At 43.6% G+C, this 14,634-nt stretch overlaps 1 protein-coding gene across 1 annotated transcript in view; it reads right to left on the reverse strand.

Annotated features, from left to right (window-relative positions):
• The window catches only part of LOC144953340 (uncharacterized), a gene marked incomplete at its 5' end in the record, with an annotated part of 276,268 nt that overhangs the window by 127,131 nt on the left and 134,503 nt on the right, over positions 1-14,634 (reverse strand). Inside the window, 2 exon segments of the mRNA XM_078883903.1 lie at positions 1,704-2,326; positions 9,878-10,552. Of these exon segments, the coding sequence (XP_078740029.1) occupies positions 1,704-2,326; positions 9,878-10,552 (1,298 nt within the window).

Here is a 14,634-nt window from a genome sequence, read left to right on the forward strand (position 1 = left end):
GTGTGTAGGTTAGTGCAATCGGGGCTTAGTGAATACTACTCGTGAATGAAGCCAAACTAATTTCGGATATAAATTGAAATCATGTTGGTAGAACAAGTAGCCTGCCTTTTCTAGACGAATTGTTATCTTCAAGTGCGTCCGTAAATATACTGCTAAAATACACAACATAGTGAAGGCTGCCTTGTTGGGGAGATGTAGTTTGGCTAAGGCGCTGTGGCCGGGTGATGACACGGATTCTGAAACAATGGAGTTAAACACTCGCTGCTTGGCCCCGTCGACAGCAGCGAAGGCTGTCATATACCGCCCCATTTACGAGTTGGCTGTATGATGTGTATAGGTGAAGGTGCTAGGTGTTGTCTTCTTCTAACAGATACTAACGTGCGTGTGTTGTCTGTTTTTACGATTTGTCCCATTATGTGGTTCTTTTTATTGCGGCGTTTTTTGTTGAGTTCTGTCACTTGAGTGTTGCAGTTTGTTTAAGAATTCGTCACGTGAGCGTGGTGTTTTGCTTGTGGGAATTTCGCTTTGTAACAATTTGTTATTGTTATAATAATTGTAACGATTCATAATCTCACGCGTTTAAAATGGGTTTGTGCGTGATTCTAATGCTTCCAATGATATTATAATACCTTAGCTCCGTTTATATGGTTATAAATTAAAACACTAGTTTATAGTAGTTTAATGTTTAGTGTTATCGTTTATAATGGTACAGTTGACATGTTATAGAGTACAGTGTATCCCCGGCATACTTCGGGATTAAGGACTGGTAGGTTGAGAAACGATTAACTACGGGGACCTTTCCCCTCAAGGAACACGTGTTAATCGGGTAGACAGCCAAGATGCTGCCGTTTAAGGGCACACTTGTGTGATAGAGATCCTCCTCCTGAAATAATCTTAAAATGTTTTTGCTAGGAACATTATAAAATAAAGACCGGACAAACATTTGTTAAAAATACGTTTTTATTCATCTGCAATCATTTTTACGTCAAAACTCGAAGGGAATATTTATTACATCCTATGTTCACACATTTCCAGTACAATGCAAACTATTTCCGTTCCAGGAATACCAAAGTGTTAAAGTATCATTCCCCATGATTTCCTTATTAGTTCACCACATTTGTTCACTGTGCGTCTATGTTGAAGTCAAGGCCATATATCCAACGAACGCGTCATCAATATACATCCTGAAATCGTCTATCTAAAGTCGATTAATAGCAATCAAAAAAAGCTATATACTTGACAAAAACGTTTAAAATGTTGAGTAAAGATGTACCTACAGACGCATTCCAACTTTAGCTCAACAGGGACACTTAACGACTACAATTGAACCCTCTCGCAACCAGTGCTCATCACACCACTTCGGCACGTAATCCGATAACATTACAAACCACCACTGTGCACGTCATTAAACTATCACAAAAACTGTGAAACTAAAATGGTCAAAATTACACACAAAAGTTATCGATACGGCTTAATAGGTATAACCACATGACATAATATTTTTTCAGTCACCCCGAGCTCTCGGTTTGATCCCCGAGCCACTCTATCACATCCAGCCATCTCTCGGGATCCAACTGCATGGGATCGAAGGTGGAAACTTCTTCAGGACTCATTGCAGCACCTTGAATTTCAGCTTTTAATTTCAGTTTACTATCATTGTGGACCTTCTGGTGCCTGTTCATGGCTGATGACCGTGCAAATGCTCTCCCACACACAGAGCACAGGAATGGCTTCTCGCCCGTGTGTGTTCTCTGATGACTCTGAAGATGTGATGACTGTGCAAATGTCTTCCCACACACAGGGCACAAGAACGGCTTCTCACCCGTGTGTGTTCTCTGATGGTTTTGAAGAGTTGACGAGTGTGCAAATGTCTTCCCACACACAGGGCACAGGAATAGCTTCTCGCCCGTGTGTGTTCTCTGGTGACTCTGAAGATTTGATGACTTAGCAAATGTCTTCCCACACACAGGGCACAGGAATGGCTTCTCACCCGTGTGCGTTTTCTTATGATCTTGAAGAGTTGATGACCGTGCAAATGTCTTCCAACACACAGAGCACAGGAACGGCTTCTCGCCAGTGTGTGTTCTCTGATGACTCTGAAGATGTGATGAATGTGCAAATGCCTTCCCACACACAGGGCACAGGAAAGGCTTCTCGCCCGTGTGTGTTTTCTGATGGCGTTGGCAGTTTTCTGAAAGTGAAAATGCTATCCCACACACAGAACACAGGAACGGCTTCTCACCCGTGTGTGTTCTCTGGTGGCTCTGAAGATGTGATGGCCGTGAAAAGGACTTACCACACACAGAGCAATTGAATGGCTTCTTGTCTCCGTGTGCGTGGGGCTGTGGAGAGCGTCTCTGCTCCATGTAAGCGTAGTAACGGCAGCGGTGTTATTGAGTCAAAAGTACGCTATCGGCCTCAAGGATGTTTAGCGTTGAGTTTTCGATTTGTTAACTGCTAAAACAAGAACGACATTCGTGTCTAACCGAGACGCAAACAAATCCCAAACACGTTTAAGAGTTTATCCGCGAAAATAGACACTTGGAGATTCACGGTATATCGATGTCTAGAACCCGTCTGAAGATGTCGCAACGAACTTTCCCGACGCAAAGTCGCCTAACTGTCGACACAGCAATTGTGCTCGCCAGGCTGCGTTGTCTCGCGGTTGAAGGGCGATCAGCAGAGCGTCCAACCTCATTAAGTTCCCTCTCGAAATGGCATTGAACTCTGCTTCTGAGCCGCCTTATAACTCCCCCCCGAGGATCCAATCCTTTGTCTTTCAGGATATTTGCATTCGATTGTTAATTTTGGAATGTACAATCCGCTTGTATATTAACATACCGAAGGGTAATGTGCCCATTGTGCTTCATGCATGAATTTGTAAGTGCATCTCAGTGTGTAATTGTGCGCCTATTTTGAATAAATGGGATTAGCGCTGGAAAAACAAGTTCCCCATGCCATCCATTGTCCTCGATTATAATCCCATACCTCCATTTACGTGATTATACACTATAACAATTAATAGTATTTTACAGAGTTAAAATGGATAGGTTGTAGTTCATAGTTTATAATATTATATACTCTTTGGTTCTAGGCATTTAATAAATCACGACGTTTCAGGCGCAACCAAGCGTCCGTCATGTGGAAAAGCATGGTCTGCTGCTGAGGCAGACTGTTTTAAAAGGTTTGAAATGGGTGTAGACCTCGGGTCATAAAGAAGTGGCCGGGGTTAGTGATGTTCACGTGAGAAATTAGCATGTAACTTTAGAAAAGGAAGAGAGCGTCCTTCTCGAAGAGGGAGTGAAACCCAATGGGTAATATTCTTTTACAGCGTTACAATGGATAGGTGGTAGTTCATAGGTTATAATATTGTTTCGCTATGTTAGAGCTTAACATGTGAGAGTCTACAATATCAGAGTTGATTAAATGCGACGATCAAGGGCTTCAAACGGGTGAGTTTGATCAGAGGCTTTAATCAAAGGCGTCATCCCATCACGGACCACCACCTCCCTGTGTATATAACTTCAAAAGAAGCAACTACAGCAGCAACAACAGCAACAACACATTTCGAGGGCAACGCTGCTACTTCTGATTCTGCCGCTTCTGCTGCCCGGCTATTTGTAGCCGGGCCCTGCTCTCGCGGGACCGCACACGTCTTTGGAAATGATTGCGATGATCACGTCTGAACTGAGAATTAAGTGACTAAATATTACTTTGTTTAATCATAACTGTATGTAGGTTAATGTCATCATGGCTCAGCGAATACTACTCATGAATGAACTCATACTGTTTGATGACAGAAATTGTAATCATTTTGGCTGCCCGTGTAGGACAAGTCACCTTCCTTGTCTAGACGCATTCTAAACACAACACTGTACTTAAATATGTTGCTAAAATAACGTCTACACCCGATTCAACATGCAGCTCCAACTCGGCCATGAGCAACCCACAGCACGCCCAGAGACAGGAGACCACGAGGGAGACGGCCTCAACTTGAAGAGTAAGTTGACAAACTCACGGGTGCCATCACCCAGCTGCTACAACGCTTGTCGGATGAGACGCTGCGTCCCACAGCACCAACCAGGCGAGTAAATGAAGAGCAGAGCCCGAATCGGAAGCCGCCATCCGATCATCAGCAGCAGTAGACAGCGTGATTCTAATAGGACCACGTTGTTATTATAATAATTTTAATGCGATCAAAACCGCGCACCTCCCAGGTTGCATTCACGACTCCCGATGTGCATCTACATATAACATACATTCTAGCTCAGTGTAATGCTAATACGACCAGAGTGTTATTCTAATCATTTTAATCCGATCCTAATCCCCCAGTTCGCATATCCGACCCCCGGTTCGCATGTCCAACGGACATACATATTACATACGACCATAGTATGTATGTAATATGCATACATATGTGCAGTGTGATTCTATTACGAGCACATTGCGCTTATCATACTTCCCATGATATTCTAATATTGATTTGAAGCTTTCGTAACTGCAGGAATTAATACTCGTTTGTTCTTTCGGTAAAGTCACGTAGGTAGAAATAAAACAAAATAAATCACGTTTCGGACAAAACACAAACGCCTTCAGGTGGAAATCGCGATATCCGCGATGTCTGCTGTGACCAAAACGATGTCTGCTGCAGTCATCGTTACGTCCGATACGTCGTTTCTAGGCCAGCTGCCAAGTCGCCTCGTAATGCACAGCGACGGCTACCACTGAGAGGGGTGTCCAATTTAAAACGCGATGAGATGAGAGATGCGAGAGGCTCATCGCATGCAATGCACTCTGAGATGCATTTTTTAAAGTGAATGCAGCCCAGTGGCGTTGCCAAAAATCGCCGAGCTTCGGGAGTGAGCACGTACAGACGCGTAGTGACCACACTTGCAATACAATCACTCTACCATCAGTAACCAAAATCCGATCTGGTACGTGGTCTCCGCTTGGTCTGGTTTGTATCCGTCATAACTCCGGAGACAAACAGCGAGGCATGGTTTGCCCAGCCACCACCTCGTTTGCCAAAACGACTTTAATAGCTGCTCTCAAACAACAATATGGGAAAATACACACCTCTGTTATCCCACAAACACAATACACAGCATCGGTAAGGCTGCCTTGTTGGGGAGATGTATTTTTGGTAAGGTGCTGCAACTGGAGTTAGGCGATGTGACTGGGTTATCACACGGATTCCGAAAAGCAGCTTAGACGATACGATCCACTGCGCTCCATCTCCCCACATGAACGACGACATTCTGAGTTTTAAAAAAAGTGGAATATATATTTGTAAATACGTTTTTTTAAATAATGTTTCTTGTATTTATGTTACAATGTGTGATAGTTATATTCTTTATTTGCGTATACTGTATATACTTATATGGCTATTCGACTCCATTGATACTACACATTCATCCAACAGTGGAAAGTGTGATTCTAATACGACGAGTGGGATTCGAATAATTGTAATTCGATTCTAATCCTGCATATCCTACCCCCGGTTGGCATATAAACATACAATACGTACAACCACAGTGTGATTCTAATTAGCTCAGTGCGATTCAAATTATTAGTATGCGATTATAATCCCATACCTCCAAATATGTGGTTCTGCACTATAACAGTTAATCGTATTTTAAAGCGTAACAATGGATAGGTTGTAGTTCATAGGTTATAATATAAATATTTCACTATGTTAGAGTTTAATATGTGAGAGTTTACAATGTCAGAGTTGATCAAATGCGACGATCAAGAGCGTCAATCTTGATCGACGCAGAAGCAAATACAGCAGCAGCAACATCACATTTCGAGGGCGACGCAGCTACTTCTGATTCTGCTGCTTCCGCTGCTCAGATATTTGTTGCCAGGCCCTGCTCTCGCGGGACCCCACACGTCTTTGGAAATGAATGAGATGAAGATGTCTGAGCTGATAATTAATTTAATAAAAAGTACTTTTCGATGTAAAGCTTTCGTGACTGCAGGGATTCATCTTTTTGGTTCTTTCGTTAAAGACACGTTGAAGAGAAGTAATAAAATAATAAAAATAAAACATAATAAAATAATTATTATGTTTTATTTTTATTATTTTATTACTTCCCTTCTACGTGACTTTACCGAAAGAACCAAGAAGAAAAAAGAGTACTTTGTTTGTGTGTAGGTCTGTGTCATCGGGGATCAGCGAACACTGCTTATGAATGAACTCGCACACCTTTATGACCGACATTGTACTAATTTTGGTTGATCGAGACGAACAAGGCACGTGCCATGTCCAGACGAATTGATATTAACAATATTGTCCTTAAATATAATGCTAACACTGGATTAACGTTAACACTGGATTAAACATGCACATTTTAAACCCTGCCTAGCATTTATGACTAACGATTCGCATTTGCACATAACATATATTCAAGCACAGTAAAATGCGCATACGAACATATTGTTACTAGAATAATTTTAATGCGATTCTAACCCTGCAAACCCCCACAGTTCGCATATCCGTCCCCCGATTCGATTGAACGTATACTTTACATACATATGAGCGATTAAAATGCATCTAATAACATTCTCATACCGTAACTCCGTTTATGGTGGAATCTATTATAAAAAAAAATAAAGGCGTTTAATGTTTAGTGTTATTGTTCATAGTGTTATCAGTTTACATGATATAGAGTACAGGTGATCCCCCGTATACTTCGGGTTTCGGGACCAGAACGTTGTGAAACGATTAGCCAGCCGCTAATGAAAAGAACACGGGGCGGCGGGAACACGTGCTTCCATGGGCGTTCGTAGTCAGGTTGTATTGCCCAAAGGTGACACCGGGTACGTCCACCAAGTTGCTCTGCCCACGGCGGCGACAGGTAGAAGTCATAGAGGTGAAATGGCCGCAGTGTGTACGCATGTAGTTATGTCCGTCCCCACCCAGACAGCTCATCCCCATGTCCTGTACAGCCCAAGTCTGGTGTGTCCAACGCGGTGGGGCACTCGGCAACGGAAACCGTACGCCAAATGAAATGTGTTGTGGCGCCCACAGTTTCTGAGCCCCTGAGGCCCGGGGTGCCTCAAGGATCCGCCACGTGCGAGGAACCGGTGCCTGGAGCCTGGTCATATTCTTCAAAAGAAGCCAGGGACCTGCCTAATCCTTCAAGGCTGTGGTGCGAGCCCTTGACGCCCCGAAATGGACAAGATTCTACCATGGGCGAGGGACGGGCGTCGAGAACCAGGTCAAAATGCGCAAGGTTGCGCTTGAAGGCTCCACGCCCAATATCAATGCTGTATATTATTAATTCTGACCTTACTCCCTCCCTTTGATGCTGCTAATCCTGCATAATGCATGGACATAATGACTTTGAAACCCCCCCCCCCCGACCACCTCCTACGCATTTCACAAGAAGTGCAAATCAGATATCTGCATTTCCCATAAATATGCTAAATTCTTCTTGATATGCAAATTATTTTGTCAAGACGCTCTTCGCTCCTCCATCCCAGCATAAATAGTCGCTCCAAGCCTGGAGCGTGACATTCAGACTGTCTACTTGACGGACCTGTTCTCCACCTGAGGACGGCTGCTTGCGTTGTGGCTGGAAACGTCGTGAGAAATATTTTATTATGTTTTATTTTTATTATTTTATTACTTCCCTTCTACGTGACTTTACCGAAAGAATCAAGAAGATGTATATTGCTATTCGGTTCCATTGAGATGGAACATTCTACCAGCAGTGGGCAGCTTGATTCTAATACGACCATGGGGCGATTTTAATAATTTTGATGCGATTCTAAATCTGGCACCACCCAGGCCGCATTTACGACTCCCGATGTGCATCTACATTTAACATACATTCTAGCTCAGTGTAATTCTAATACGACCATAGTGTTATTCTAATCATTTTAATCCGATGCTAATCCTGCACCCCCCAGTTCGCATATACGACCTCCGGTTCGCATGTTCCCAAGGACATATTACATACATACGAGCACAGTTCGCTTGCACGTACACTACACGTAAATATGCGCAGAGTGTGATTCTATTACGATCACATTGTGATTCTAATACTTCTAATTATATTCTAATTTTGTTTTGACGCTTTCTTTCGCTATAATAAAATAAAAATAAATGAAAATAACTCAATTAAATCACGACGTTTCGGAAGCAACACAAGGCTCCGTCATCAGGTGTAACTGCTCCAGTAAAATTACTGTAAGTTATTCAAGACACGTGTTTTTTTATATCGGGTGCTGGGCAGGGAGGAGCCAATGAGTCTGGGGGGGGGGATGGTTTTCTCCCCCCCCCCCCACTCATTGGCTCCTCCCTGAATAGCTTTTTTCACACGCTACAGAAGTTACACCTGATGACGGAGGCTTTTGTTGCTTCCGAAACGTCATGATTTAATTTAGTTATTTTAATTTATTATTTTCTTTTATTATTATTTTTACCTACGTTACTTTACCGAAAGAACCTAAGATTATGAATCCTTGACACGGATTCTGAAACGACTGAGTCAAACACTCGCTGCTTGGCCCCATCGACAGCAGCGAAGGCTGTCATATACCGCCCCATTTACGAGTTGGCTGTATAATGTGTCTAGTTGAAGGTGCTAGGTGTTGTCTTCTTCTAACAGCTACTAACGTGCGTGTGTCCATTGAGGTTGTTTTTTTTTTGCCGCGTTTTTTTTAGGTCTGTCACTTGAGTGTTGCAGTTTGTTTAAGAATTCGTCACGTGAGCGTGGTGTTTTGCTTGTGGGAATTTCGCTTTGTCACAATTTGTGATTCATAATATCATGAGTTAAGAATGGGTTTGTGCGTGATTCTTATACGACCACACTGTGATTCTAATGCTTCTAATGATATTATAATACCTTCACTCCGTTTATATGGTTATAAATTAAAACACTAGTTAACAATCGTTTAATGTTTAGTGTTATAGTTTATAGTATTACAGTTTACATGTTTTAAAGTACAGTTTATCCCCGACATACTTCGGGATAAGTGACTGGTACGTTGATGAACGATTAACTACGGGGACCTTTCCCCTCAAGGAACACGTGTTAATCGGGTAGACAGCCAAGATGCTGCCGGTTAAGGGCACACTTGTGTGATGGAGATCCTCCACCTGAAATTATCTTAACATGTTTTTTCTAGGAACATTATAAAATAAAGACCGGACAAACATTTGTTAAAAATACGTTTTTATTCATCTGCAATCATTTTTACGTCAAAACTCGAAGGGAATATTTATTACATCCTATGTTCACACATTTCCAGTACAATGCAAACTATTTCCGTTCCAGGAATACCAAAGTGTTAAAGTATCATTCCCCATGATTTCCTTATTAGTTCACCACATTTGTTCACTGTGCGTCTATGTTGAAGTCAAGGCCATATATCCAACGAACGCGTCATCAATATACATCCTGAAATCGTCTATCTAAAGTCGATTAATAGCAATCAAAAAAAGCTATATACTTGACAAAAACGTTTAAAATGTTGAGTAAAGATGTACCTACAGACGCATTCCAACTTTAGCTCAACAGGGACACTTAACGACTACAATTGAACCCTCTCGCAACCAGTGCTCATCACACCACTTCGGCACGTAATCCGATAACATTACAAACCACCACTGTGCACGTCATTAAACTATCACAAAAACTGTGAAACTAAAATGGTCAAAATTACACACAAAAGTTATCGATACGGCTTAATAGGTATAACCACATGACATAATATTTTTTCAGTCACCCCGAGCTCTCGGTTTGATCCCCGAGCCACTCTATCACATCCAGCCATCTCTCGGGATCCAACTGCATGGGATCGAAGGTGGAAACTTCTTCAGGACTCATTGCAGCACCTTGAATTTCAGCTTTTAATTTCAGTTTACTATCATTGTGGACCTTCTGGTGCCTGTTCATGGCTGATGACCGTGCAAATGCTCTCCCACACACAGAGCACAGGAATGGCTTCTCGCCCGTGTGTGTTCTCTGATGACTCTGAAGATGTGATGACTGTGCAAATGTCTTCCCACACACAGGGCACAAGAACGGCTTCTCACCCGTGTGTGTTCTCTGATGGTTTTGAAGAGTTGACGAGTGTGCAAATGTCTTCCCACACACAGGGCACAGGAATAGCTTCTCGCCCGTGTGTGTTCTCTGGTGACTCTGAAGATTTGATGACTTAGCAAATGTCTTCCCACACACAGGGCACAGGAATGGCTTCTCACCCGTGTGCGTTTTCTTATGATCTTGAAGAGTTGATGACCGTGCAAATGTCTTCCAACACACAGAGCACAGGAACGGCTTCTCGCCAGTGTGTGTTCTCTGATGACTCTGAAGATGTGATGAATGTGCAAATGCCTTCCCACACACAGGGCACAGGAAAGGCTTCTCGCCCGTGTGTGTTTTCTGATGGCGTTGGCAGTTTTCTGAAAGTGAAAATGCTATCCCACACACAGAACACAGGAACGGCTTCTCACCCGTGTGTGTTCTCTGGTGGCTCTGAAGATGTGATGGCCGTGAAAAGGACTTACCACACACAGAGCAATTGAATGGCTTCTTGTCTCCGTGTGCGTGGGGCTGTGGAGAGCGTCTCTGCTCCATGTAAGCGTAGTAACGGCAGCGGTGTTATTGAGTCAAAAGTACGCTATCGGCCTCAAGGATGTTTAGCGTTGAGTTTTCGATTTGTTAACTGCTAAAACAAGAACGACATTCGTGTCTAACCGAGACGCAAACAAATCCCAAACACGTTTAAGAGTTTATCCGCGAAAATAGACACTTGGAGATTCACGGTATATCGATGTCTAGAACCCGTCTGAAGATGTCGCAACGAACTTTCCCGACGCAAAGTCGCCTAACTGTCGACACAGCAATTGTGCTCGCCAGGCTGCGTTGTCTCGCGGTTGAAGGGCGATCAGCAGAGCGTCCAACCTCATTAAGTTCCCTCTCGAAATGGCATTGAACTCTGCTTCTGAGCCGCCTTATAACTCCCCCCCGAGGATCCAATCCTTTGTCTTTCAGGATATTTGCATTCGATTGTTAATTTTGGAATGTACAATCCGCTTGTATATTAACATACCGAAGGGTAATGTGCCCATTGTGCTTCATGCATGAATTTGTAAGTGCATCTCAGTGTGTAATTGTGCGCCTATTTTGAATAAATGGGATTAGCGCTGGAAAAACAAGTTCCCCATGCCATCCATTGTCCTCGATTATAATCCCATACCTCCATTTACGTGATTATACACTATAACAATTAATAGTATTTTACAGAGTTAAAATGGATAGGTTGTAGTTCATAGTTTATAATATTATATACTCTTTGGTTCTAGGCATTTAATAAATCACGACGTTTCAGGCGCAACCAAGCGTCCGTCATGTGGAAAAGCATGGTCTGCTGCTGAGGCAGACTGTTTTAAAAGGTTTGAAATGGGTGTAGACCTCGGGTCATAAAGAAGTGGCCGGGGTTAGTGATGTTCACGTGAGAAATTAGCATGTAACTTTAGAAAAGGAAGAGAGCGTCCTTCTCGAAGAGGGAGTGAAACCCAATGGGTAATATTCTTTTACAGCGTTACAATGGATAGGTGGTAGTTCATAGGTTATAATATTGTTTCGCTATGTTAGAGCTTAACATGTGAGAGTCTACAATATCAGAGTTGATTAAATGCGACGATCAAGGGCTTCAAACGGGTGAGTTTGATCAGAGGCTTTAATCAAAGGCGTCATCCCATCACGGACCACCACCTCCCTGTGTATATAACTTCAAAAGAAGCAACTACAGCAGCAACAACAGCAACAACACATTTCGAGGGCAACGCTGCTACTTCTGATTCTGCCGCTTCTGCTGCCCGGCTATTTGTAGCCGGGCCCTGCTCTCGCGGGACCGCACACGTCTTTGGAAATGATTGCGATGATCACGTCTGAACTGAGAATTAAGTGACTAAATATTACTTTGTTTAATCATAACTGTATGTAGGTTAATGTCATCATGGCTCAGCGAATACTACTCATGAATGAACTCATACTGTTTGATGACAGAAATTGTAATCATTTTGGCTGCCCGTGTAGGACAAGTCACCTTCCTTGTCTAGACGCATTCTAAACACAACACTGTACTTAAATATGTTGCTAAAATAACGTCTACACCCGATTCAACATGCAGCTCCAACTCGGCCATGAGCAACCCACAGCACGCCCAGAGACAGGAGACCACGAGGGAGACGGCCTCAACTTGAAGAGTAAGTTGACAAACTCACGGGTGCCATCACCCAGCTGCTACAACGCTTGTCGGATGAGACGCTGCGTCCCACAGCACCAACCAGGCGAGTAAATGAAGAGCAGAGCCCGAATCGGAAGCCGCCATCCGATCATCAGCAGCAGTAGACAGCGTGATTCTAATAGGACCACGTTGTTATTATAATAATTTTAATGCGATCAAAACCGCGCACCTCCCAGGTTGCATTCACGACTCCCGATGTGCATCTACATATAACATACATTCTAGCTCAGTGTAATGCTAATACGACCAGAGTGTTATTCTAATCATTTTAATCCGATCCTAATCCCCCAGTTCGCATATCCGACCCCCGGTTCGCATGTCCAACGGACATACATATTACATACGACCATAGTATGTATGTAATATGCATACATATGTGCAGTGTGATTCTATTACGAGCACATTGCGCTTATCATACTTCCCATGATATTCTAATATTGATTTGAAGCTTTCGTAACTGCAGGAATTAATACTCGTTTGTTCTTTCGGTAAAGTCACGTAGGTAGAAATAAAACAAAATAAATCACGTTTCGGACAAAACACAAACGCCTTCAGGTGGAAATCGCGATATCCGCGATGTCTGCTGTGACCAAAACGATGTCTGCTGCAGTCATCGTTACGTCCGATACGTCGTTTCTAGGCCAGCTGCCAAGTCGCCTCGTAATGCACAGCGACGGCTACCACTGAGAGGGGTGTCCAATTTAAAACGCGATGAGATGAGAGATGCGAGAGGCTCATCGCATGCAATGCACTCTGAGATGCATTCGACGTCAAGGGAGGTAGCTCTCTCGACCACAAATCACCGACGGACACTTTTTTGAAATCGTGGATGTGTTGAAGCGACCAAATGGTCGTGCACTCATTCTTCACCGCTTACAGTTCAGATCTTGCTTCCCGCCCTGGCTATTATTGCTGCTGCATTGACCACACAGATCCACACCCATTCCGTCAAAGTGGACGTTCAGGATCTCTATCGATGCCATTTGAAATGCTTAGGACATTATGTGCAAGGGGTCAATTAGAACATACATATAAAAATGTCAATCTCGATTTGAAGTTTTCGTGACTACAGGGATCCATACTCTTTGGTTATATCGATAAATTCACGTAGGTATGAAATCAAATAAATTAAATCACGACGTTTCGATGGCCATGTCGTTATTGCAAGAAAATGTATTACTGTGGTTTCCCACCTGATGATGATTGCTTGTGTTGCAATCGAAACGTCGTGATTTATTTTATTTTATACCTACGTGAAGTTACCGACAGAACCAAAAAAATGTCACTTCAAATTATTCAGCTAAGTTTGCACAGCAACGCCACCCACTACTGTGAAACTACAGCAGTCTGTGTCAGACACAGCTGCACCTATCTCAAGGATAGCCTGGCGCCATGAGAATGACAGCACCAATACTAAGCACACTCACTGGACATTTCGTTATTGCTGTTTCTATTCAGCTCGAATTAATCCGCCACACATTCCACCCACGGACGATGCCTTCATATCCGCCTGCCCGCCGTACCTTTCTTTATTATTGACAACTTGCTGCTCAGCACACGGCAGATGCCTGCGCAGCGCGACTCACGACCTCCTCTCGATACCAAGATCCAGGATGGTCATGTCTATGCGCCGCTTCTCGGTGGCAGCCCCAACAGTCTGGAACAATATCCCTCTGCACATTCGCAGCATCACCTCAATCGCCTCCTTCAAGAGACACTTAAAAACTCACCTCTACAATCGTGCTTTTGAGCGACTCTGAGCTTGGCTCCGCGCCTCTGAGTTGCGGCCACTACGTCTGCAAATTTGCGCGCGTTACAAATTGAACTATTATTATTATTAGATGGCGATGTCTCCCGTAGCAAGAAGGTGGAACGGTGTCATGTTGTCTCTTCACAGATCTGAGCCAGCTCAGCCCTCCTCACTCGTCCAGGCCTTTGAAGTGAAGACAGAGGTTATGGAGAAGGAGACGAAGGAAGAGGTGAAGGAGGAGATAATGGAGGATGAGGTAGAGACAAAGAAGGAGAAATCGGAGGAAGAGAAGGCAAAGGAGGACGAGATTGTGATGGTGACAATGGAGGAGAACACGGAGGGAGAGGAGAAAGACAATACGGAGATGGAGGACAAGGAGACAACAAAGGATGAACAGATGGTCGTGGTGGAGGAAATGGAGACGACGGACAAAGGGGAAACAATGGTGGTGGAGGAGGAAGAGAAGACGGTGGTGGAGATGGTGGTGCCAGAAGTTGAGGAGGAGATGAAGGAGGAAGAGATGGTGCTAGCGGAGAAGAAGAAGGCGAGGAGGATGGAGGTAGTGCAAGAAGAGGAGGAGGTAGAGAAGAAGATGGTGGTGGAGGATGAAGAAGAGG

This window comes from Lampetra fluviatilis, chromosome 74 (genome assembly GCF_964198595.1).
Source record: "Lampetra fluviatilis chromosome 74, kcLamFluv1.1, whole genome shotgun sequence".
In the NCBI taxonomy this organism is placed as follows: domain Eukaryota; kingdom Metazoa; phylum Chordata; class Hyperoartia; order Petromyzontiformes; family Petromyzontidae; genus Lampetra; species Lampetra fluviatilis.